Source organism: Callorhinus ursinus, unplaced genomic scaffold (genome assembly GCF_003265705.2).
Source record: "Callorhinus ursinus isolate GAN/ISIS: 27379988/994484 unplaced genomic scaffold, GSC_fseal_2.0 scaffold76, whole genome shotgun sequence".
Lineage (NCBI taxonomy): Eukaryota > Metazoa > Chordata > Mammalia > Carnivora > Otariidae > Callorhinus > Callorhinus ursinus.
In genome coordinates, this window is record NW_027397138.1 from 2698237 (window position 1) to 2725920 (window position 27684).

Below are 27684 nucleotides of genomic sequence, written 5' to 3' on the forward strand. Positions count from 1 at the left end.
AAGAAAGAAAGAAAGAGAGAGAGAGAGAGAGAGGGAGGGAGGGAGGAGGAAAGGAGGAGGAAGGGAGGGAGGAAGGAAGAGACAGACAAGACTGTTGGGTTAAGAAGAAAATTAATGCTTAGAAAAACCAGCAATCGTATTTGCCAACGTAGAGATTACCTAAAAACAAACAAATGAACAAAAAACCCCCGAACTCCAGGCTACTTGGCAAATGATCATGGTAAAGTGAACGGTGGTAAATCCCAGGGAGTGACCTCCGTGCCTCTCACTGAGGTAATCAGATTGTTGAACCCTTACTGATCTCCTGGATCTCCAATGCAGGAATCCTGCAAGTCAAGGAGGCCCAGGGTCAGAGAGAATCGTGGGGCCACAGGCGACATGGGGCCAGAGGGCCACAGGTGTTAGGCCCCGGGGTCTGTGAGCACTGTTCTATCCTGATCATGCATCATTCTATACTGCTGTAGAACTCATGTTCACTCTGGTGGGGAATAGCATCTATGGGATTGCCGAATTTACTCATCAAGTGAGAATTACTTACTAAGAGGAACTAGGAATTGAATTTACACATGGAATAGAAAATTAGCTTTTTAATCCATATACCTGTTCAGTCACGATTTCTACAACTTGTGGACGGTATCAGTTGTAAAATAAAGAATCACCTGGCACTGTCTTTGGTACATCTTCAGTTCTTGTAAGAGCTTCTGATTTTCATCTTGTAACTTATTCCTGCTTAATGCTATTTCACTCACAGCTGACTTTAGTTTTTCAATAATGAACTCATCTCTTTCACTGGCTTCGCAACTGTGATCCGGGTCACACATCAACTGAGGATCTTCCGAGCTGTGGTCTTCTGTGCACTGTTTTTTACCGCTGAGTTGAGTTTGGTAACTTTGTGCCTGTTTCTGAGAAAAATTAAGACTGTGTCGATGAAACGGAGAACATCGTATATAAGCTTCCATAAACAACATTTAAGAATGAGAGAAAAGACTTGGGAGAATTATTTTTCGATATGTTTATAATGGAGCTTCGCTCTTTGTAATTCAGTCTTCTGTTTTTTTCTAAAACCTCAATTTCGGATGATATAAAGAGAAAATATATTTGTAGAACCTCAGAGCAGACATAGAGTAGGGGAGGGGGCTTAGAGTAGGGAAATCTTATTAAGCAAGAAAAAAATGTTCAGAAGAGGAAAATCGTGGATACAATTACACAATAGTTGAAACAGTCTATAGGATGAAAAATAAACAAAATTAAACAAAGACAGACTGTAGGAAAGAGTTGTCAACACATATAACAAGGGTTAATAATTCTTAATGTACAAAAACTTCTACACATTCATAAGAAAAAGAGAAACAACACAAAAGAAGAATTGACAAAATTTATAAACAGGTAATTCACAGAAAAGGAAATGGAAAAGACTAAGAAGGATAGGAAGAGATGCTCTTACAAGTAGTCAGAGAAATGCAAAGCAAATCAAGCCATTCTGCTATCAGTCCAAGTTGGTAAAAATCAAAAGACTGGTAACATTCCATGTTGGTGAAAGTATGAGTACCCCACAGACTGTTCACGAATGGAAATTACTATAACCTTTTGGGAAGTAATATGCTAGCTAGTATTTATTTAAGAAATTTAAATGGACAAAATACTCTTTGGCTCAAGAATCATTTCTAGGATTTTTAATCTAACAAAAGAAAAACAATAACATTTGAAGATGTATGTACAAGGATATTTGTTACAGTATTACAATAGCAAAAAAACTAGAAACAACTTGAATGTTCATCAATAAGGAAATGATTGAAAGAATTAAGGTATAGGTACAATGTACTATGATATATACGGTAATAGAAACGATTTTATTAAATATTATGCAGAATTAGGTAATGACTTGAAAGAATATTCATGAGGAAGGATAATTATTAAAACAACAAAATTTTAAAAAGGAAAAAATATACAACTTCCCCCAAATACATACTTTACATGTTTGTACAAACAAAAGAAAAAGTATGGAAAGAAAAACACCTATTAAGTGTTTGTATTAAATTGATAAGAATGGAGAAGATGATGCTATTAATTTTACATTGGATTATTTTGTATTGTTAGATTCAGAGAACATATATAACTTAGGTAATTTAAGTAATGTAAAGAATGAAAAATAAGAAACAAAACCAAAATCAAACAAAAACCATAGTTTCTCACTGGCTTTAATAAAAATTCCAAATCCTTGGCCAAGATTTTAAGGCTTATTATAATCTGTATTCAACTCACCAGGCTTACCATCTCCTACCATTCCTCGCTTTCCACAGGGACTCCCAACCAATGGGCCCATTTTCTAAACCCAGAATTTGCCTTTTGCTCTCCTGCTTCAGTGATTTTGCTCCACCACCCAAAATACATTCTCAAAATACATCCATTCTTCAAGGGCTAGCCTCAGTCCTACTCCTGCTGGAGGGTATTTCCTCACTATCTCAGCCCAAATTTTTCCCTCACTCCTCTGAACTCTAAAAGGATTTCCCATTTGCTTGCCATTAATTATCTGTAAATATGTACATCTGTTATCTCTACCTCTAAGCTGTAAGGTTCTTGAGGTCAGGAACCAAGCAATCTTAGACTTTCTAAGTGACTAGCCCATAGACATGCAAAAACATATGTTATTTAATGATATAATAGCAATGGTCACTTTTAAAAGTACCATCCTTTGAGACATGTAGACTAAATGCACCATTACAAATTTTCATGCACTTGGACTTTACCCAGTGTTAGACCTACTCTGGTTGTTTTCCCTTGGTTGGGATTTCCATCTGCAATAAGATTGATTATAAAGACAGTAATAGTTAACCTCTAATTTTTTCTAAGAGGATAGTATTAGGTAATGTACCTGAAATTGATTACACTTCTCAGATAATAATTTTTGTTGAGCATCTAAAGAAACCAGATGAGTCTGATATAGTATCTCTTGCTTGTCCCATTCTCTTGATTTTGCTCTAAATTCCTTTTAAAAAAGTGGAGGGACAAACATAAATTGAAGAAAAGTATTCACTTAAAAGCACAATGAGTAAGGCTTCTTTCATTTGTACACCTTCATTCTAAACAACTACATTCATTCTTTCCCCATTTGGAGAACAAAATAAATACTGAATCACTCATCTTGGATTTATTACTAGATACAGCTTCCGATTCTTGTCACCAAACCTGTATCCTTAATTTCGTTTGTTTGTTTTTATGGGATAAGGCTTGGACTGATTTGGTGACTTTGTCCCTTGTGGTTTTCAAAGCTACTGTCCAAGGTAAAGCCAAAATCAACTCATTCTGGGGAACAGAACAACCATCTAATTTAGGATACCAGCAGAGCTACCCTGGGGAAGAAGTGGTGAAATGAGCTTGATACAACATACTCGGTTCTACAAGTTTTTGTTCAAAGTAGTATATTCGTAGAACATGAATGTTCACAACTTAACACAAGGAAAGGATATGGCTTTGGGAATCAATCATTCAAGGAAAGCTATAAATTAGGAGGCCCCTTACAGTAATTAAAGATGACTTGAAATTGAGGGGTGGTCATAAGGTTGGAAAAATGTGGCTAGGCCCCTTTTAAATATATGATAATACCTTATGATAAACAGACCATATTTATTAAGATAAATGGAAACAGTTCATATAAAGTTATTGACTTTGATTCTGACATTCAACAATTTAAAATTAGGTACATGAAAACAGGGTCTTCAATAATAGTGACGAATTTACAAAACTAGGCTCTTGTACAAAATAGCTAATATTTCAAATTAGTACAATGCAGACTTTTAAAATTCCTGTTTACTTTTAATTTTGGAGGGAGTCTGGAGTCAGAAGTCAAAATATGGGCAAGGTTGACTTACACGGTTCATATCTTTCAGTTAATACTAATATTTAGCAACACCACCCAACAATCTCAATCTTGAAAATAAGTATTTCCCAGCATGCTTTAAGAGGAGGCAGGGGCAGTAACCTCAATTCTTTACAAATTCTACAACAGGTAGAAATGAGGTCAAGAATGAGGCCAAGCAGGCTAGAAATATGGGTCACAGACATGAGCAGGTGCTCACAACAGTCCTGGCTTTCTTGATCTTACAGATGTATTGGTTTCAAGACTGGTTTCAAGCCAGCACAATATATCCAGTAGTTATGGGACCATACAGAGACCTAGGGACTTTTATGAGGATTTTTGCAGAGACTGAAGTTTGTCCCCCGCCAGGTTCTGGAGAGTCTGTAGACTTGCCTAAACCTCCAGAGTAAGTTCTCCATGGCTGGAAAAGGTTTTCTGGATCAAGGTTGAAAGTGGGTCAGGGTCATTAAGATTAGAGTTTCTAGGGGAAGTCCATTATTATATATGTTTTTTAATCCCTTTACTAAATACTGGAAGATGGAACTAACTTTTCTTTAGTGATGGTTCTAGGTCAGGGACTCTACAAACCTCCACCTGTAAGATGGCTTTAACTTTTTAGTATGAACATTTCACACTTACATAAAAGTAGAGATTTAAAAAACTCCCGTGTACCCTTCACCCAGTTTGACCACCATCAACCTAACCATCTCCATTCCGCCTCTCTTGCCACCCTTTCTTTGTTGGACTAATTTAAGGCAACTTCCAGACCTCATGTATTCTCACCCCTAAATGCTTCAGTGTGCGTCTGAATGTATACATATGTGTATTTTTTCTCCCATAACCACAATGTCACGTATAAGGTATTTTAACCCCATCTATTGGTGAAAAAATGAAATCTCTGTGAGACTAACAACTTGCTTGTATCACAAGGCAAATAAATGAGTCAGTCAGGAAGTGTTTTAAATTATAAACTGTCATGTTCTTCCACATCAACATGCTATTTCCCACTTCTCTATTACTATACCAGTGAATAAACATTTGTCCCAAAGGAAAAACATGCTTAGATGTAGACTAAAACTAGGACAGCCCATCTCTTACACATTAATTTTTCATATGGCTCTAAGTAAAAAGAGGTACATGAAGTGTCTCCACAATTATATAGATTAGACTCCCTACACAGTGTGCTTAAAGATTATTATATAAGTACAAACCTATCAGGTTATAAATATCTATATCTATATATATAGATTTTTTTGTTTTTTGTTTTTGTTCTTATTCCTACTCAGAGAGGAGGGGCAGGGCAGAGGCGGGAGGGGAAGAGAGAATCTCAAGCAGCCTCCATGCCCAGCATGGAGCCTGACATGGGGCTCGATCTCATGACCCCGATTTCATGACCTGAGTTGAAATCAAGAATTGGACGCTTAATCGACTGAAACACCCAGGTGCCCCAGCTCATATTTTGCTACTAATTTCATCTATAAATTCATGAAATCTATTTTATGTAAATATTTCATTCCCTAAATATAAAAATGTTCACAAAAAGTATTTAATATTACTTTCAGGACTTCTTTTTTTTTTTTTGGCTGTACAATTTACATGACTGTGGTTGTCCCATAAAACCCCATGAGAAGTCAATCAAAAGGCTAATCAGTGACTTGATCTCTGCATTTTCAGTGAAGGCATATGCATCACAGTGCACATCTTTGGGCATCTTCTATGAGGCCAGGATATTTCTGAAGCCAGTCTGGTCACACCACCATAAGAGCCAGGTGGTTACACATGGTGCATTTTCCTATAGAGTCAATTTTACTAAGCAGTAGTAATTTTGTATTTAAAAAAAAAACATATATTATTCAGAATACAGGAATTTAAAAGCTAAAACCCAAGCTTTCCAGCAAAGTTCTTGCAACAGGCTGGTTTTAGGACTACGATCCTAGATTTTCTTTCTTCTTTTAAAGATATTTTGGAGGGAAAGTCTGAGAAGGTCTGTGAATTGAAGAGTAAAATGATGAAAATCAAACGAGGCAATGACAAGTAGAGGAGGAAGGAGATAAGAGGCAGGACACCAGGGAAAGGGGCAAATCTGGGCTGGAATACGAGGGGTAAGAGAAAGGAACTGACCAAAGATCCCTAAGTATCTGCCCGGGTGACTGGGAGAGGCCAGCCATCATCTACTGGAGAAGTAGAAGGAAGGGAACTTGGGGCGCCTGGGTGGCTCAGTCATTGGGCCTGTGCCTTCAGCTCGGGTCTTGATCCCAGGGTCCTGGGATCGAGCCCCGCATTGGGCTCCCTGCTCAGAGGGAAGCCTGCTTCTCCCTCCCGCACTCTCCCTGCTTGTGTTCCCTCTCTCGCTGTGTCTTCCTCTGTCAAATAAATAAATAAAAAATCTTAAAAAGAAGAAAGGGAACTCATTGGCTGGCGATGGTGAGAGGGATGCTGGGGTTTAGGGCTTGAGAACAAAAGAAGGAACGGAGTGGGCTAACTTGAGGTCAATTAATGAACGATAATGGAAGCCCTAGGAACTGGGCTCAGGTTAGAGAACAGGAATTTATAGTAGAATCCATCTGCTGTTACATGACTTCTAGCAGGAGTGCTCAAGAGCACAGGGAAGAAAAATAGCGGGTTTGTTTTTTCCAAGGTTGGGAAGTTAAGGGATAAAAATAAGTGCATCCGTGAATAGTAAGCCTTTTTAGGGATGCAGATCTCAGAAGCTCTGGGTGATATATGGTGGCTCTCTTGGAGTGGCACTACGTCTTTAAGAAAAAAAACCCTGAAACGCCAAGCCCTGTTCCAAAAACTGTTATGAGGCTTCTTTGGGATTTAAGTACCTAACAGTTAAATAGCCATTAAAAGATTTATTAGATATTCAATTTAACTGACCCCAGGGATGTCCTTCAATTTCACTCAACATCTGCAGTTTCTTTGAACTCTATTTCTTTTTGGCTCTCCAAAAATGCTGATCTGTATAAAAGATGCATAAATCAAAGTGATGTTTTAATTCGCTAAGTGCCTAAAGGGAAGGTGCCCTAAGAAAATACAGTGAATGAGAAGCTGATTTGTAATGGTGTTTGCTACCACAGCTGTGCGTGCCATGGTGCTCAGCGGAGACGGCCAGCCCGCCACAGCTGCAGAAATCGATCCTGACCACGCATGAAAGACACTAAGACAGTACAGATGGCTCACCTCTAATTTCTGGTTCAAATTGCTCATTTCAAAGGGTATTTCTTCTCTGAGGTGTGGTAACTCCTTTCGCCGAACTTTACTTTGTTTCATCTGGTGCAGTCTCAGTTTCTCAAAGCTATTCGTCAGTTTGGAAAACTGGAAGTAAGAGAGAAGGCTAAAGTCTCACTGTGGCTGGTGTTTCTGACTCGAATTCACGAGAGTTCTTTTCTTGGGCACCTCTTTGAAGATTTAAGTCATGACTGGAAAATGCAGTAATGCTTAAATGTTCTGATTAGTGAAGACACGACCAATTATTAAACCTAAATTATTGAAGCTGAACACCATTCGGTTTTCATGTAAATTTGGGACTTCACTAACTGCACAGTTAAATGATTCTCCCGATAAATATTTTGTTTAGCTTTGTCTTAACCGTATGTAGCAAAGCTTACAAGTTTTAAAAACCAAGTTTTTTTCTTTTATTTAGTGCCATCTTGTGTTGACAATTTCAATTTCAGTAAATTCTATAAAATAACAAGTGTATATTTTATTCAAGAAAACTGAATACTGAATTTAAAAGATACAAACAGCATAAACTACTTATTCATGTTGATCTGAGTTTAAATAAATTTAAGTATCAAATTGCTACAATCTTTTTCTTACCAATAGTTCTTTTTTTTTAAGATTTTGTTTTTATTTATTTGACAGAGAGAGACACAGCGAGAACAGGATCACAAGCAGGGGGAGTGGGAGAGGGAGAAACAGGCCTCCCGCTGAGCAGAGAGCCCGACGCGGGGCTCGATCCCAGGACCCTGGGACCATGACCTGAGCCGAAGGCAGATACTTAATGACTGAGCCCCCCAGGTGCCCCTTTCCAATAATTCTTTTAACTTAGTGCTATTTTTTCTGTTTCTTGTTATACCTTCAAATAATAAATTAAAAGCAGCTTGGTCCATCAACATCTGTAAAGAAATCTCTAGATAACTATTTATAAAAGTTCTTCGATTTTATTTTGAATTTTGAAATAATTATACAGTATAATTATATGGTATAATATTAAACCCAGGAAATTCACATTGGTACAATACATGTGTATAGTTTTATGCCATCTTCACATATGTACATTTGTGTGACCACAACCACAATCAAGATACAGAACCATTCCAACAGCACAAAGACCTCCCTGCCTTTGTAGTAACACTCATACCTCTCATCTTCCCATCCCTAACCCCTGGCAACTACTAATTTGTTTCTATCTCTATAATTTTGTCATTTGAGAATGTTATAAAATGGAATCAAATAGTATATGACATTTTGAGATTGGCTTTTTTCAGTCAGCGTAATGCCATGAAGATGCATGCTTGTATCAATAGCTCATTCCTTCTTATCGCTCAGTATTATTCCATGGTATGGATGGAACCACGGTTTCCTTGACCATTCATTGAGACATTTTGGTTATTTCCAGTTTTTGGCTACTACAAATAAAGCTATGAATGATCGTGTCTACTTATCTAATATTAGTCACTTGCTTTCTTTTTCTCATATCATTTTAAAATGGAGATATATAGTGCCAAACTGTGAAAGAGCCAAGATGTCCATCGACAGATGAATGGATAAAGAAGATGTGGTGTATATATACACAATGGAATATTATGCAGCCATCAAAAGGAACGAAAGCTTGTCATTTGCAACAACGTGGATGGAACTGGAGGGTGTTGTGCTGAGCGAAATAAGTCAATCAGAGAAAGACATGTATCATATGACCTCACTGATATGAGGAATTCTTAATCTCAGGAAACAAACTGAGGGTTGCTGGAGTGGTGGGGGTGGGACGGATGGGGTGGCTGGGTGATAGACATTGGGGAGGGTATGTGCTATGGTAAGTGCTGTGAATTGTGTAAGACTGTTGAATCACCGACCTGTACCTCTGAAACAAATAATACATTATATGTTAAAAAAAAAAAAAGAAGATAGCAGGAGGAGAAGAATGAAGAGGGGGAAATCAGAGGGGGAGATGAACCATGAGAAATGATGGGCTCTGAAAAACAAACTGAGGGTTCTAGAGGGAAGGGGGTGAGGGGATGTGTTACCCTGGTGATGGGTATTAAAGAGGGCACATTCTGCATGGAGCACTGGGTGTTATACACAAACAATGAATCATGGAACACTACATCAAAAACTAATGATGTAATGTATGGTGATTAACATAACATAATAATAAAAAAATTTTTTTAAATGGAGATAAAATTCACCTACCATAAAAATCACCTTTTAAAATATAAAATTCATTGGTTTTTAGTATATTCACAAAGTTGTGCAACCATCATATTACCTAATTTCAGAATATTTTCATTACCTCAAAAAGAAACCCCAGAATATTAGAATGATTATACATTTCTTCCTGCCCCCAGTCCCTAGTAACTACTAATCTATTTTCTGTCTCTATGGATTTGCCTATTCTGATCATTTCATATTAGTGGAATCATATATTACGTGGTCTTTTGTGTCTGGCTTCTTTCACTTAACATAACGCTTTCAAGGTTTATCAGTGTTGTAGCATGGATCAATACTTCCTTCCTTTTCGTGGCTGAATAGTATTCCGTCACATGGATATGTCACATTTTGTTTAACCCTTCGTTAATTGATGGACATTTGGGCTCTTTCTAATTTTTGAATATTACAAATAGTGCTGCTATGAACACTTGTGTACAAGTTTCTGTGTGGATATATATATTTATTTCTCTTGGGTACACAACTAGGAATGGAATTGCTGGATCATATGGAAACTCTGAGTTCAACTTTTTAAGGCACTGCCAATCTGTCTTTCAAAATGTACCATTTCCCAGTACTACTGGGAACATACAGGGTTCTAATTTCTCCATGTCCTCATTGACACTTGCCATTGTCCATCTTTTTGATTATAGCCATTCTGGTCAGTGTGAATGGGTATCTCATGATTTGATTGGCATTTCCTTAATGACTCATGATGTTGAGCATTTTTTTCATATGCTTATTGGACACTCGTATACCTTCTCTGGAAAAATGTCTATTCATATCTTTGCTCATTTTAAAGTTAGGTCATTTGCTTTTTATTATTGACTAGTATGAGTTATTTTTTTTTTTTATTCTGGACACTAGTCCCTTATCAGATATATGTATTGTAAATATTTTCTCTCACTTCGTGAGTTGTTTCTTCACTCTCTTGATGGTGTCCTTTGAAGCACAGAGGTTTTTTAATTTTGGTGAAGTTAAGTTCATCTGATTTTTCTTGTGCTTTTGGTGCCAAATCTAAGAAATCATTGCCTAATCCAAGTTCATGAAGATCTACTCCTTTGTTTTTCTCTAAGAGTTTACAGATTAAGTTTTTACATTTAGGTCTTTAATCCATTTTGAGTTAACTTTTGTCTATGGTTTAGGTCTGACTTAATTCTTTTACATGTGGATATTCAGTTGTCTCTTTACTGTTTGTTGAAAAGACTATTCTTTCTCCACTGAATTATCTTGGCACCACTTCTGCCTTCTTTTGATTAATATTTGCATGGTATTTTTCTACCTTTTTATTTCAACTTACCTATATAGTTATGTCTGAAGTGAGTTTCTGGAACAGAACATATAGTTAGGTCATATTTTCTTAATTTACTCTGTCAATCTCCATCTTTTAACTGATGTATTTAGACAATTCCCTTAATGTAATCATTGATATATTAGAGCTTAAGCCTTACTCTTGTTGTTCTTTTCTGTTTTCCAGTTCTTGGTTTCTCTATTTTAGCTTTTATGTCTTCTTCAGTGTTATTTGAGCATTATTTAGAATTCTATTTTGGTTTATCTATAGTGTTTTTTAATGTATCCATTTGAATAGCTTTTTCAATTGGTGCTCTAGGTATTACATTATATATATGTAACTCATTACGGCCTACTGGTGTCAACATTTTACCAGTTCAAGTGAAATGCAGAAGTCTTACTTTTTTTTTTTAAAAGATTTTATTTATTTATTCATAAAAGACAGAGAGAGAGAGAGAGAGAGAGAGAGAGAGAAGGCAGAGGGAGAGGCAGGCTCCCTGCTGAGCAGAGAGCCCAATGCGGGACTCGATCCTAGGACCCTGGGATCATGACCTGAGCCGAAGGCAGACGCTTAACCATCTGAGCCACCCAGGCGCCCTGTGAAGTCTTACTTTTCTTTATGTCCCTTTGCCCTGACCCATTCATAATATTATTGTCTTAAGTATTTCCTCAACATACATTAAGAGCCGCATTAGACATTGTTATAAATTTTGCTTTAGCTGTCAAACAATTTAGAAAACTCAAAGAGAAGGATAGTATTACATTTACCCATTTTTTAACTCTTTCCATTGTTTTTTCTTCCTCCCTGATGTCTCAAGATTCTTTCTTTGCCATTTCCTTTCCGCTAAAGGAACTTTCTTTAGCCATTATTTGAAGGTAAGTTTATTGGTGACAAATTCTCTTAGTTATCCTTCATTTGAGAAGGACTTGATTTTCCCTTCATTCCTAAGGATATTTTTTCTAGGCATAGAATTCTGGGTTGACATTTATGTTCTTTCAGCAACTGAAAAATGTTCCACATCCTCTGGCCTCCATGGTTTCTGAGGAGAATTCTGTTATCTCAACTGATTTTTCTCTATAGGGAAGGTGTTATGTCTTCCTTGCTGCTTCCAAGATTTTTGTCTTTGTCTTTTAGTTTCCAGAACTTTGCCTATGATGTGTCTTGTTGGTTTCTCTGTATTTATCTTGTGTGAATTTCACCCAGATTCTTGAATCTGTAGGTTTATATCTTTTACCAAGTTCTGACACTTTTTGGCCATTGCTTCTTTGAACACTTTTTCAGTCCCCCTCTCTTCTCCCTTCTGGGAATCTGATGACACAAATTTCCAATCTTTTGTTAGAGTCATACATGTCCCTTAGTTCCATTTTCTTTTAGTCTGTTTTCTCTTGGTTGTTCAGATCGGGTAATTTCTATTCTGCTATCTTTAAGTTCACTGACTATTTCCTCCATCCTCTTCATTCTACTTTTGAGCCCATCTACTGATTTTTTTTTTTTTTTAGTTTGGTTATTGTATTTTCCAGAGATAAGATTTCTAACTGGTTGTTCTTCATAGTTTTGTTTCTTTGCTAAAGCTTTCATTTGTTTCAAGTATGTCTGTAATTCCTCACTGAAGCATTTTTATAACAGCTGCTTTAAAATCCTTGTCAGATAATTCTAACATCTATATTCGCTCAGTGTTGGCATTTCTTGGTTGTCTTTTCTCATTCAAGTTGAGATCTTCCTGGTTGCTGGTGTGATGAGTGATTTTTTATTGAAACCTGGACATTTTGGGTATTGTGCTATGAGACACTAGAGTTCCTTTAGGGACTGTGTTTCAGCCGTCCTTTTCTGATGGCATTCTGGCAAGGAAAGTGGGATGCTGCCTCATCACTGCCAGTGGGCAGGGGGAGTTCAGCTCTTGGCCTCAGCTGGTAACCCAAGGGAGGCGCTCCTTATCCCTGCTGAGTGGGAATGGGAGTTCAGGATCCCCACTAGTCTTCACTGATACCACCTTGACTGGAGGGGTGTAGGTGACTTGTTACTGCTTCTCACATGTCCTTCAGTGAAAGTGTAGTGAGGGCGAGTGGCCTCATTACCACCGAGAGGTGGTAAACATCCTGACTCCTTATTAGGCTTCCCTTGATACCATTCAGAGAGGAGGGGATTGCTTCATCACCACCAAATGGGCATACTAGTCCTGGCTCTCCATATGGCCTCCACTAACACCATGGGATGGGGAGGGCCTTGTTAAAACTTGGTGGTCATGACATTCCTGGCTCTCCACTCAAGTCTTCTCTCACACCACCCAGGCTGGGGAGCCTGGACTACCTCATTACAGGCTGGTGAGAGAGAGGCTGTCTACTCAGCCTGTGCTGAGGGGAGGGATGGGTTTGGGGCTGAAATCTTTTTCTGTAGTGTTTGGCTGGAGTACAGCAGTTATTATCTAAAAGTGTATAATCTTGCTAGGCTGTCTTTTTCTCGGTCTTTTGGCTGCAGAAAGCAGGCATTCCTTGGGATTCTTTTTGTTTGTGCCCTTTGGAGCGTCTGGGTTGTCAGCTTCTCTGTTAACCCAGACTGGGATAAAAGAGGCAAAGAGAAATCCCAGGGAACTCACCACTATGTCACTCCTTGGGTACCAAGGTCTTAGTTGGCCTGTTTCCTCCCTCCACTCTCAGCATCTTCATATACCATTTTATAGATAATGTCCAAGCTTTCTAATTTTAATTTGCAGGATCTAAATGCACCTACTCCATCTTTCCAGAAGTGAAAATCTCAAATATATACACAATTTAATCCTAGTTTCATAATGGTTAGAAGGAAAAGAAAATGCTATCTTTTCAAAAAGGAAACAATTTCTATGAGAAAGTTCTGACAGAGTTAAGTTATTCAAAGAAGAGTGTGGTAAAGTGTATCCTTCAGATATTTTAGGAAAATGAAATAGTAAATAAACCAGGAATTTCAAAGAAGGAATCAGTAGAGTGAGCTAGCAGCAACCAAAGCATGTTTGCCACAAGACAGCATTTGCTGGTTAGAAGAATGACATATTATAAGCTATTATGTAAACCAGTTCTCTCTTTTTCCCTCCTTCCCTCTTTCCTTCTCTTCTGCTCTCCTTCCCTAACACTCTTCCTTCCTTTCTTTTAACACGAGAAGAAAAGCAGAAAACTGCAGTGGAAGCAGATGGCTGCTCTCTCAAGAACAATGTAGTGTTTCCAAAGTGTATTCTATGAAACACCTGTTTACAGTGTTTACACTGTAATACTGTACTACAGTATAAGCAGGTTTTAGCTTAAAAAATAGAGTTCCATGGTCAAATATGTTTTGAAAAATGATGGATTAAAGAAGCTAAATGGATTTGTTTAAAGCAAGACTTTTCACAGCCTGTAATATGCAAATATGCACTGTAAATGTCCAGGAGCAGAGAAGAAGTAAACAGCATTTCCAAAACTCTCAATATTAGCATTCCACAGAACACATTTTTGTGAAATTGCCGTAAGGATATTTGTTGGTTAGCCAGCAGCCAAGTAATAAAATAGAGCTGCAAAGCATCAAACGGCAGGGATTCCTATATTACATGACTGCTCAGCACCTGTAAACAAGTCTCACAACTTTTTAACAACAGACGTGAAAAAAACCCAGAGATTAAAGATCTGGTAAGCAGTGATTGAACTAATTGAATATAATTTTGAGATGGTAATTCATCTGTATCTCCATTTCTGTATTTTTTTCAAACTTATTCCAGATTGTGGTGTCTCTGTTTATACCGAACAATACAGTGCTTTACTATACATGTTGCTATTTTAGAGCTTTATCATTACAGAAAAAAACAAGGTTGATTGAGTTAAGCGTTAAATGCTTAGTCTTAGGAAAAACCATTGTTTCCTAATTCGAGCTACCATCTAGTGGCAGCTATTTGAATTGCAGGCAAAATGTCTAAATTTAAGAGCTAGCTAGTCTTAGAAGATTATACTTATTAAGTGGCATCAAATGTTTCAAATCCAATCTTAATGGCTGATGACCTCCCTAAGAAGGTACTTAAGAAAGAATTAACTACTTTAGGCTCATTTAATTGTATTATCACTTATGAAATCTTTGTACTTCAAAAATCCCATAATCAAACTGTATTTCCCATTGATTCACTTATTAAGCAAAGCAAGACATAACATCCACTAGATCTGAGATGCACAGATAATGACTGCCCTATGTATTATTTGTGGTAAGGGAGAGAAAACTTTTGGCTTGCCAGCACAGTGAGGAGGTAGAGGAATAAGTAAGAAAGAAATCAGTATCTCTATTCAGAAGACCTATCATTTATGAAACAGCCCTACCAGTATCAAAGTAATAAAGACCAGTTTTGTCCTTTCAGTTATCTATTTCATAATAGCAAAGTTATTTTTGTTGTTCACATTGCTAACTATTATCATATAATTAATTAGCAAGTCACTTGATAAGTAGAAAGGTAGTAGTCTAGCACTATGCTAACAGTTAAAGGGATAAAGAGCTGACAGTCTAATAAAAGAAATAATCTAATAAAACAGTGAAAGACAGGGTCAAACATATAACCCGTCATTAAAATATAAGAATTTTACTTGTATTGAAAATAATCTTTTTTAATAAAATTAATACAATTTATAAATACATAAATTTGATATAATTTTATATGTGAAAACATATATCAAAATGTGTTAAATCATCAAATGAGATTAAATTATAATAAGTTTCCTTACTTGAGCTTTTAGGGTTTGCAGCTGTCCTTCATAATTCTGCGTCATCGCTAAGTTACATTTTTCCAGACTGTCCAACTTCTGCCTAAGTAACCCCACCTGCAGCAAGAATAAAACTTAATTTTGATTTTTCTTAAATTTTGCCTGACCAAAGCAGAAAATGTGCAAAGGATGAGCATGATTTAAATAAAACTGCTGTCCCCAAACAAGAATAAATATTGGTACTGCAGTTCTTAAAATAGCTATTAATAATTAAAGTCACAAAGCCCCACACTGCTGGTGCCATTCCACTGGGTACACATTAGGACAGGGCAGTGTGGATGTTTGACAAAAGATCCGTGTCTCCATCACAGTTTAAATTAAGGCTTAGAATTTACTTTGCATTATCTTTTCAGGCAGCCATGTCATTGTTACACAGGCAGGGCCTCTGCGGATCCAGTCCGGCTTTATTTGGGGCTCCACTGCCTTCAAACGGAGCTCTGCCCTGGTGACACTACGGAGTAATGGCTACATTTTTAGAAGACCGTTTTAAAAAGAAAAGAATGATGTGTCCGAGGAGTTCTCAGGGGTTTGGCTTGCAGAATTTGTCTGCTGAAAAAGCGCGGGAGGTACCTGTGTACACACCTGGGTCATCACAGATATGGAAGCAAGAGAATAGTCCCTTACATATCCTAGGTCTGATGACCTGCCTCTACTATGAAGGGCAGCCAGATGCCGATAACTAAATAACTCAGTTAACGATGTCTAAAGCTAAGTTCTATTGGGAGAACAACAAAGGTAGAGAGATGGCTGAAGAACGAGATGACTGATGATGGTTTAGTCTATGATTAAAGCAAATACTGCTCTTAGGCCTCGCCCAGAAGAAAAATTCACAGACACAAAAGTCCGCATTAGGTCAAGTATATGGTTTTCTGGAACTCCTCTGGAAGCCTGAGAGCACTCATATATTCTAGTCACTGACGTGCTGTAAGCAATCTTGCAGGGGCTGGGGGCACTCCTTTTAAGAGGGTGCCCACATATATACACATACACCCTTCACTGAACTCTTTTCTCCCTTGTCCTGCAATCACATCTTGACATTTCACTTCTTTCAGGAAATATTCTCCTAGTAGATTTGAAGAGGCGCTTGAACTAAGCCATTTCCAAAGACACGGTTTAGACAACTACTTTGTTTCTACAGCTGCAAAAGCACTGACATCTTTGTTTGCAAACCATATTTATTTCACATATATATTGAATGTCTGTTTACTTTTCTAGATGGCATTGACACATTGTGTTTATCTGCGTCAGCAAATTTTGATGGGTCGAGGCTCCAATCGTCACTTATTTGATAGAACACATTTAGCACACTATGACAGAATTCCAAGCAATAAAGGCTACCACTGATGCCTGATAAAAAGTATACATAACGAAAAACATATCCTGATAAAATATTATTTATAACTGTCTGAGGAATTAACAATTAACACATATATTCAGTACCTCTTGACCTTTCTGATCCAAGCAAGTTTGTGCATTTGCCAACTCTTGATCCCGAAGATCTAATCGTGTCTCCAAAGCCCGCATTTTCCTTTCCCAATCCAATTTTTTGTTGTTTACCATGATGTCAATTTGTTCCATTAATTCCTGAAGTTCAGCCTCACAAGGAGAAGCTCTGGCAATGGTCAAAAAGTGAAACACATTTTAAAAGAGTGAAATATGAGGACAAGAAAAATGATTCCGTTGCTCTGAACAGCGTGATCATTATTTCCTCAAAAAATTTCCTCAAATTATTGCCCCTCAAATTCCTCAATTACTTAAATAAGAAGTTTGAAAGCCAGAGGTTAAATTTTAAACTAAACCTAAAAGCTAATTTCAGAGTAAACAGTGACTATACATTAAATTTTTTTAAATGACATTGTCTAAAGTATAGTTGCTGTCATAATATAATGCAATATACTGATAAAGCCCCTGCTTCTATTCTCTTCTTGGTGTAGGTGGTAGCGCATGGGTCTCCCAAAGCCAAAAGTTTTGACTTAGACAAGGAAGTCCTAAAATGAAAACACATGTGCAGATTATGTCAGAAACAAGGTGGCAATAAAGAAAGTTAGCTAAAAGTAAATAAATAAAATAACAATTTTAGAGTGGGCTGATTCTATGGAAAATTCGAATTACGAAAAATGGTTCAATGCTCTTCTGTGTAAATGTACGTGTACCTATGTCTGTCACAGCTTGAATAAGTTTGATGGCAGGCAAACTGGGACTCCAACCGTGCCTATCAGGGATAGAAGAGCAACCCCAGGCTAGGAAGGACCCGATTCAAGGGTACTAACTGGGCGACAGTGCCCCTCCCCTCATGGGGGGAACTTAGCGCCATCTGGCTGGTATCCCTCTGGAAGGAATCTGATCAGGCAGGTGTGGGCAGAATAATGTAAGTCTTTAGATAATGGGGATACTATTAGTTGGATAAGGGGCAATATCTTGGGTCTCAGAGGGTCTATTTATAATTGAAACAAAACCCTTGGTAATAGCTAGATTTATAGAGGTGCCTGCTGTGAGGACAGATTGCTGGGTGCTCCCAGGGCAGGGTTCTCCATCAAAGAAGCTGACGTATTTCACAGTGGCCTGGACTAAGTCCAGTTATTCAAGCTGGATATGCAGGCAGATGTTGAAGCCTCAGATTTCAGCCTAAGGAACACATGCATGTCCAGATTAGAAAGCGAGTTATTTCAGTATCCATTCAATGGTGGTGACGGGGCTTCTAATATATTTGTGTAGGTGGGAGGAAGGCAGGAGGAAAAGGCAGGTGAGAAATGATATCTTCTCCATTTAGTTTCACCCAATCAGAATTTTAGAGGTAATTAAGGATCGTTTAGCATTCTGAAAAACCTCAGGCCCAGAGAGGTCAAGGTCACACAGTAATTAGTGGGACACCCAGGTCTAGATCCTAGGCAGCTGCTTCCCATCCTTAGCTCCTTTCTGTGTACCACACAGCAAAAGACGTGATGTTTTGAATAAGAACTCGCTTGAAAAATATAACATAAATTAGCTCCATTTCAGTAGGGTTAGGAAGAGGTATTAGAATCCAAAGAACTCAGATTTTCCAGAATCACTTTCTAAAATGCCCAGTCAGCCTGAACGAAGGATGTCCCTTTGATCGGTTTATTCACCAGTGGACTCATCAGTTCTGACAGCGGAGAGCTTTTAAGTACAAAGTGCCATTCTGAAGTCTTCTAGCATTCCTGGACTAAGGCGCAAAGGCTCTCCATTTTTACTTAAAACCTAAAACAAACCTGAGGAAAGGAAGTACTAATTCCTCTATAAATAAGTTGATCGAATTGTAATTGGAGTTAGGACGTGGGGAAAAACAGCAGAACAAAAAGAATCGTTTTCACACCATTTTCTTTTCATGACAACATGTATCACCTTTGCTATAAATATATTCTATTTTTTTCTGCTATTGTAAGCTCTGAAAGAAAAAGGATTATATCGGGCCTTTCATCACCATCTCCCTGGAGCTCAGCACAGTGCTCCAGCACATAGCAGATGCTCAATAAATTTTTGAAAAATGAACAAATGAGCTCTTTTCATCATTATCTCCTCAGCAAGTAGGAACGCACCATGCTAATGGAATTAAAACATAGGCTGAAAGTAGAGTGCGACATAATGGAACCTACTCAATCAATATTGTTAAATAAACAAGCAAATGGTTTCTTTACTGATTATGACTATGGCATGCAAAAATTGGGATATTAGACTCAGGGTGGAAGAACTTTTACAAGTCACATTGTCCAGCTACCCATCCAGTGTTTGCATGTCTTTCACAATGTTTCATAAGAGAATCATCTATGATGCCCCACTGATCAGATTCAGCAGGTCTAGAACAGAGGCCATTCTGCATCGCCAACAAAGATACCAAGTGATTCTGGTGCATGCCAAGGCTTGTGATCTGTTTCACAATATCACTGCCAAGAGGTCACCCAGCCTAGGTCTGAATTTCTCCTTTACCAGGTAAACACTGTCTGAGATTGTATCTAGATAGCAGTGAGTTTTAAAAGTTCTTTCTTATTTTGGACTGTTTTTCACCCACTAGTTCTAATTTGATCCATTGGGCCCATGCAGAATAAATGCCTTTTCAACACAGTAGACCTTAAAGTACTTGAATACAGTTATCAATGTCAAATACAGTTATCAGTCACCCCAGATTCTTCCAAGTTTTCTCAGTGTTCACTAGTAGATACTGAACATTCATACAGACAATGGCCAGAACATATGATAACAGACTCTTACCTACAACCTCTATAGCAATAGTCCTAGAACGGTCAGGACTCGGTCAATGACTGATAGCTTCCTTAATTTTTGCCCCCAGTTTTGTTCCAACTCAGGACCAACTGGAGAAAGCCAATTACGCTCCCCAGACTAATCACATGGGATGCCCCGCTTCTACTAATCCTGCCTCCGGCTTCCCAGTAATAGCCTCCATCTAATGAAAGCATACCCAAAGCCTTCTCTTTTGTTTACTGCAAAGCTTTCCCATCCGGCCTTCGAGCCTCTGCCAAATGTAAGTGATGGTTGCTGACTCCCTTGCTATAGCAAGCTTTGAATAAATAGGCTTTATTTGTTCTCATTTGGGTGGTCTTTATTTATTTCCACAGGTATCTTTGTTTCCTCCAATTGCCCATGGGGATTTCTTTTTCCTCCACCACTCACTGTCTAGTATACTGCCTGGAAAATACTAGACGCTTAACATACCATTTGTTGAATGAATGAAAAAGTGAATGACTATGGTAAGATTTTCAGACCCTTCATAATCCTGGTGGCTCTCCACCGAACAAGTTCCTATGTTGATTTCCTCCTTGAAATGTACCACTCAGAACTTTAACAGAATACCCCAGGTACAGTCTAACCAGTTTAGACAGGGACTCTCACATCCTTTGTTGTAGGTGCTATGTATTTTTATTCGAGCTGATGAAGATCGCCTTAGCTTTGAATTTGGGAAGGGGAAGGGCAAAGCAGTATATGATACCATTTCAAGGTGATTTTATTCTTGTCCAAACACCTTTTTCATGCATGCTACAAACAAAGCCACTATCTTGTGCTTGTTTCATCTTGGAGGGGGGCAGTGCTCTAAGGGCAGAGCTTTATATTTATCCTTATTACATTTCAGAGTGATAGATTCAGCCTCTCAACATGTGCGGTCACCACTGGTTCTTTAATGAAGCAAACATTCATTTAGCGACTGCTGCCCACTGTGTGAGGAATTGGGAAGACAGAGGCACATGACCTGTGCATAGAGACACTTGCAAGGCAGGTACAATACGAGACTGATGAATACGTGCAGCATTTCGGGGACTAGAAAGGAAAGGTACTGAATACAAACTTGGACAGGATGGGTTATAACAGAAGCCTTCCTCAAGGAGCTTATGTTTTGGGATCCTGTTTCTGTCAGAAAATATATTCACTATACCTCTCAGTATTGTGTCAGCTACAGATTTGATAAGCATTACTTGTCTCATATATAAATGTGTTTTTTTTCCCCCACAAGTGACTGTAAAATGTCATACAAGACAGGAGGGAGGACAGAGGTCTATAGCATTCCACTATCAAGCCCTTCAGAGTGAGAGGGATCTGGTGATAATTTCTTTTCCTATAATCAGTTTCTAATCCACTTAATTAAATATACAATCTTTTCTCTTTTTTTCCCCCCATAAGAATGTCACAAAAAGCCCTGTAAAATATTAAGGCAAAACCCAAGGAAGATTCTGCCTATATGCTCCCTGATGCACCAGCATATCAGCCCTGTGAGCCAAAGCTGATCTAATATGCATCCATGCTGAGTCCTGGGTTCACAAACCACCCAGAATCCCTTCCAGAGTCTTCCCAAAGACTTAGCCCAACTCAGATTTACAACCAACTCAGCTTTCTGTCAAATTTAATATTCCTTTTGAAATTCAGTAGTCTAATCTTCTAGTATATCTTCCCTTCTTCAGTTTTTCAGAGATAATTAAGAGCAGTTGGTCTCCACAGCATCAGTATTTGCTCCTAAATCTAATGAACTTTAAAATGAAATACAAAAGGCTTAGTTTAGCCTTCTTCACAGAGCTGGGCCCTAACATCATTCATATTTTCATTTCTTCCTTTAGTCAAACGCTGACTAACACTATGCTAATTACTTTCCTGTTCTTCCTCTTATGGATCCTCACAACATCCCGTAAAGTAGATCTTATTTTTCCAATTTTAGAAAAGTTGATGGAGGCACTAAAAAGGAAAAAAGTCCTCTTTTTTTTTTTTTTTAAAGTCTTCCGGCTTTAGGGACTGGGTGGATTGTGTCTGACACACTACTTAAGACATATAAACCCAGGCCCTGATAACTGGGTGTATCCCTGGGGGCAATTCCTAAGAGAAGGTTTGTGGGGTCAGGAGAGAGGTCTCAAACCAGAAGGAAGGGGGCACACTGAGACTTGCAGGGTGCTGTACAAATCTGAGGAGCCTAGAGTCACAATACATGAAGAGAGCAAAAGACAAAGCTGATGGATAAATGGCAGTAGTGGTGGCCAGTGTGTTGCGGGGACAGGAGAATGGAAAGTAGAGAGTCATTCAGAGTAAAAAGAGCTGGAGTAAGATACATGGACATGTATGTTACTCCAAAGTCCTTTCATATATGGGCTTACATGCTGCTTCTTACAAGGGCAGACCTTCATCGGACAGACGGCCATGGTGACCATGTGATCAATTATCCACACCAGGACAACTCTGGAAGTCGAAGGGGCCCTAATGATAATTATGCCAGGACAAAGGTATAAAGCAGTGATTGTTCTGGGCCAAGGGGGATGTAGGGGCAGCCTCCCCATCATCAACCTGTAAAACAGAAATGGAGAAAGAGGTCTGTAAAAAACAAAGTGAGTTCATCTGGGGACATAAAAGATGTCAGACTAGAAATGGATCTTGAGCTTGAGAGAGAGAAGAGGGGGTTCGAAAAACAAATATGGAAGTCATCATGGAGGAAGTGGAGGGATTGAGAAAGGAAAGCACAGGCTGAAGAGAAAGAGAGGACTGTCACGCAGCATGGAAGATGAAGAAAACGAGTTTCCAAAAGGTCAATGGGCAGTATGAGCCGTCACATTAGGTCTTAACTTTTCCAAAATATTTTAATGAAACTCATTCTAAAATGTAGCAACATATTATTTGTCTTAGTTATATTACTATATAGCTATACCAATATAATTTAACTTTTCTGCGGGGGCTCATAGACCCTATTCTGTATATCAAGTACTGTACCACACCAGAAACTTAAATAGAACCAAATGGGAGAGACTCCAGATGCCCCAGAACCCAATTTCTTAGACATGTCTGTGATGTCAGCCTGCTCTGTAGCTAATGTTCCCCCTAAGACAGTAAAGGGAAAGGCTTACTACTTTATGATTCTTCGGTCATAATTTCACTGTTGCCCTCGTTCAAAATTAGTTACCAAATTACAGCTAAAAATAGCTTTTCTCAAGCACTTTTCTCATTGTTCAAAAAAGGCTATTTACTGTCCTCATTAATGTGTGCTGACTTAGCAGCCTTACAATGCCTATTTTTACTGCTTATTTGAGATGGTGGCTCATACTCAGTCCATTCTGCTTGCTCATCTATAATAAGCTTAATGTTGGGATGTGGAGGAGTATAAATCCCACCATTCCCAAAAAGCATGCTTACATGTACTTTGTATCAAGGCCTTATTCTAGAACCTTTATCAAAATCATCAAAGAAAGACATTTATAGAAATAAAATGCAATGTGATAGCTTCCAAGTCCCTATCAGTGTTTTACCAGAATTCTAGGTACATACAAATTTAAAATCTCACAATTTTTATGTTCTAAAAAGAACGGAAGATCTTTTTTTTACATTTTTAAAAGTTTTATTATGTTATGTTAATCACCATACTTTACATCATTAGTTTTTGATGTAGTGTTCCATGATTCATTGCTTGCGTATAACACCCAGTGCTCCATTCTTTTAAATACCTATACTACAGATAAACTTTTTCTTAAAACTTTTTCTATAATGACTATTCCCCTTCTGAGTAACATCTTGGTTCATGGATTGAATGATGTAAGAAGACAGTTGAAATATTAGCAAGCACCAACCCTCTTTCTTCAGGTGATTTTTATAATTATCTAGAAATAAAAGTAACTTCACTTTCCCCATAAACTTCTATATCTGAAATATTATTTCAAATTAATACAGAGAACCATGGTATAATTAATAATAAACTACATATGCGTTAGCTTGGATTCTATAAGCCAATCTCTAGGACAATTAAAATTCCCTCTTGCTAAAAGGTCTATTTGATGAAAGACTGCAGTATTAGTACAAATGAGGATAGCCATTTAACCCTTTTTCTCTTTAAAACTAGAGCCAGCTATTTCACTGGATCCCAACAGCAAAGAATTAGGTAAACACTGATAAAATCTGTTTTTCCAATATTAGGAAAATAGAAAATACGCTGTTTCCTGAATGTTGGAAATGAACCTTCTAATGCCCGCTTGTTTTCTTCTAACTTCCAAGTCTCTCTCTGCAGCCTGAGTTCTGAGCTCCAGACTTCCATATCCAACTACCATTCAACATCGACATTCCCACAGGACATCTATAAGCATCTCAAAATTCTCATATTCAAAACAGCACTTGACTCCCCCACACCATGGACCTGCTCCCACTCCAGTCCACCCTATCTCTTTAATTGGCACCACTGCTATAGTGGCTCAAGATCAAAACCCTCACGATCTGAGATTTGTGTTTCCCTCAAACCCCAGAACACCAGGTCTTATTGGCACTGCCTCCAATAAATATCCTAAATTCTGATCACTTCTCACCCTATCCAGTGATGAGACCTTGGGGTCTGAGTCATCCTTATCACTTGTCTGATTCCATTCTTATCTCCTATGCAGCTAGGTGCCTACCCAACACCCACCCTTCCTTTCTTCCATAAGAGATCTCCAGTGTTACCCAGAGTGGAAATGTGTCCAGCCTAAAACACAGCCATATTGGCCAGTCTCCCCTGGAGACTGGAGGCATGGCCATGCAACACAATCTGGCCTGTGAGAGGTATTAAACAGCCAGAGAGAGCTAGAGCAGTTGCACTTGGTGCCTACACAGCCCTCACACTTACCACTTAGGGGCACTCAGCCTGATTTCCAGGGGACAGAACCTGCATTTCTTTGCCTGAATCCCTCCTCTTGCCACTGGGGATCCTCCTTGCCACCAGTATGGTAGGCCAGAAGTAACAGGAAATTGAAGCCCTCCCAGGAGCAATCTTCAACCTGTGATTGTCAATTCCTGGTGTGTAAATACTCACTTGCTCCCTGGATGGGATAACTCTGAGGGCTGTGCTTTAGACTGGGTTCCAGAGTCTCCCCATTAGGCTTTCGCTCCAGTCACCCTCAGTGATAGCTGGTTTCATAACTTGCTCTTCCTTATTTCATTTCCCTAGTCCCATAGGTGGTAGGCTGAAACAAGGACCCCAAAGATATCACATTTGAATCTCTGGAATAAATAAATAAATGCTACTTCATTTAGAAGAAAAGTCTCTGCATAAGTTAATGATGTTCCTAGGTTATCTGGGTGTGCCCTGAGAAAGAGGGAGGGGGAGAAGTGACAGGCACAGGAGAAGGGATATCGAGATGAACCAGAGGGAGACGTAAAGATGCTGGCTTGACAGGTCAGAGATATGTGGCCAGAAGCCAAGGGATGCTGGCAGCCAGCAGAAGCTGGAAGAGGCAAGGAACAGATTCTTCCTTGGAGGGACAGTAGCCCTCCAGACACCTTGATGTTGACCCAGTGATACTGATTTTGGACTTCTGGACTCCAGAACTGTGAGTCAATTTCGGTTGTTTTAAGCCACTGAGTTTGTTATACGGCAGTCAGAGGAAACTAATATACCACATTTTTCATCCCCCAAGTAAACCACTTGCATCCACATCCTTGTTTCTTGGGGCTTTGACTTCTGGAAGAAGCCAAAATGAAATGCTGACATGTGCTCTTTTGTTTTTCCCCATTGCCCTTCGTCTGCTCCCATTCTGGAAGGAGATGTAATCATTGAGGCAGTCAGCCATCTTGCGGCCATAAGGTGACCACAAACAAAAAAGCCCCACCCTCAGGGTGGGGAAGCAGAAAGCCGCATGGAGACTTGTATGTACAGCTAATTATTTGACATCTTCAGCCGGATGTGTAACAGGCATCTCAAACCAAGCTTGCATTTTCTCTAGTCTTCCTTATTTTAATGAATGACAGTCTTATCCTTCCAAACGGTGGGGGAAGAGCTTTTGGGATCATCCTTTGCTCATCTCCCTCTTGCACACCACATATCCAATCCACGATCTCTAAATACTGTCAGCACTTCTGTCAAAATATGCCCATTTGTTACTATTTCTACCTCTACCAACCTGATCTAAATCACTGTCATGTCCCACCTGAATGACTGCAACAGCTTAGCTTGTCTGTCCCTCCTGCTCCTGCCTTGCTGTGGTCTATTCTCCACAGAGCAACCGGGGTAAGCCTTTTAAAACACGAAGTCAGAGAATGTCAGCGCTTTGCTCAAAGCCCTCCGGTGACTTCCCATTTTACACGGCCAGTGGGCCTAGCCTGTGATGTACAGGCCTGGGTTTACACATATCACTTGTAACTTGTAACTACTGTAATTAACCTTTCATAAACATTGTCCTGTAAAAAGTATATGCGGATATATCCCACACGGTGGCATTTTTAATCTTTGCCTGAACTCAGTAGCAGCTTAGTTTCTCAAAGGAATCATTCCCTTCCTTTCTTTCTTTCCTTCCCCGTTCCCCCCCCCCCCCTTCCTAGTGTCTTCCTCCCTCTCAAAATCACTCAGTGAATTCCTATAAACACTAAGCACTGTGCTAACGTTTCAGGATCTACCTTCAAAGTAAAAGATCAGGATTTTACCCCAAGTCTATTTCACTTTGTTTCTTCTTCAGAGAAACTAGGAAGTACAACTTATCAGATTTGATTACTCTGGAAAGGAATATGTGTGGGTAGGAATAAAGAGTGGACAGAGAATAATGGGGGTATAGACTGGGCCATTCAGAAGGCAAGAGAATCAACCAAATTAAAAAAAAGAATTTTCAATGTACAAAAAGAATGCATTACTACAATTTAGGAGCACCTGGGTGGGTCAGTCGGTTAAGTAGCTGCCTTCGGCTCAGGTCATGATCTCAGGGTCCTGAGATTAAGCCCCACGATGGGCTCCCTGCTCAGTGGGGAGCCTGCTTCTCCCTCTCCCTCTGCCGCTCCCCCTGCTTGCGCTCTCTCTCTCTCTCACACAAATAAATATAATCTTAAAAAAGTATACATTACTACAATTTATTAAGCTACCAATATACTGACTTATATTAGAATGTTTTACAAATTATAATTAAAACTGTATTAAACAAGAAACTGGGAAGTAAAGTTGTGAGTATGAATTAATATATCTCAGAGGGAAAGAACACTTAAAAGGTTAAGAAAGATGCCCACACAGAGTACTGCTTTAAAGGATTTTTCTGAATTAGATGTGAGAGGTTATGCTTTATTATCCGTCTCGGTTCTTTGAAAATATGACTTTCATGGCAGATTAAAAAAATTGGCAGATCATGCAGCAGATTTTTAGGAAGGGTTTGATAAGATTCTATGAACAAGATCAATGACTAAGATATAAGTTGCAGAATCAAAAGTAAAGATTTAGTAGAGAAAGATAAGACTTTTGGTTGAAGATGGATGAACATCAACATTTTTCCTTCCCAAATCCCACGAAAATGAAGCAAAGGGGTATTTTTAACTGACAAGGACAAAGATAATGGCAGCTAGCAGCAGAGAAAGCCAAGAAGCAACCCAACTAGGTAGAGGGGGTAAGTGCCGGCAGCCCAATTTACACCCTCTAAGCAGGAGAATTTAGAAGAGTGTTCTCTAGAATCTGATCAGCCTGAGACAGAGACTGAGCAAGACTAGGCTGATGACATGCCGTGAAGCCCCCTGTCAACAAGCACCTTCTGTATACACTGGAGCTTCCTGTCAGCTTTGACTCTGTCATCCTACACAGGAGTGAGCAGTCAGGGATCACAGACGTTTGAGGAAAGCAGTTCACACAACTAGGTCAAATACAAACAGAAAGACAGTTTTGGAAGGAAATTTCTCCAGGAAGAGGAAAACTTTTAAAAATTATAGTTAAGATACTAGAGTTCTTAACTCCAGGAGAAGACAAAACGTTTTATACGAAAGGAAGAGTCATCACGGCATATGCTCTATGGCTCAGAGGTGAGGAGCATTTATAAAGTCATAACGAGGCAAACAGAATGTTGATCCAGTCAGAATTACGGTGTATTGAGAGGATGGAAGAATGCAAAGTATGACTCTGTGTGTGTGTGTGTGTGTGTGTGTGTGTGTGTGTG

The 27684-nt window shown here is 38.8% G+C and overlaps 1 protein-coding gene across 19 annotated transcripts in view; it reads right to left on the minus strand.

Annotated features, from left to right (window-relative positions):
- Nucleotides 1–27684, minus strand: part of DEUP1 (deuterosome assembly protein 1) — a 196766-nt gene that overhangs the window by 45581 nt on the left and 123501 nt on the right. For 14 of the 19 annotated variants that reach the window (XM_073887152.1, XM_073887151.1, XM_025893923.2 and 11 more), the window contains 5 exons: nt 16763–16934; nt 15284–15379; nt 7040–7174; nt 2873–2986; nt 660–902 (listed from right to left, as the gene is read on the minus strand). In XM_073887152.1, the coding sequence (XP_073743253.1) occupies nt 660–902; nt 2873–2986; nt 7040–7174; nt 15284–15379; nt 16763–16934 (760 nt within the window). Of the gene's footprint in view, nt 1–659; nt 903–2872; nt 2987–7039; nt 7175–15283; nt 15380–16762; nt 16935–21930; nt 22118–27684 lie in introns of all 19 variants that reach the window. The other 5 variants (XM_073887156.1, XM_073887157.1, XM_073887160.1 and 2 more) reach the window with 4 other exon arrangements.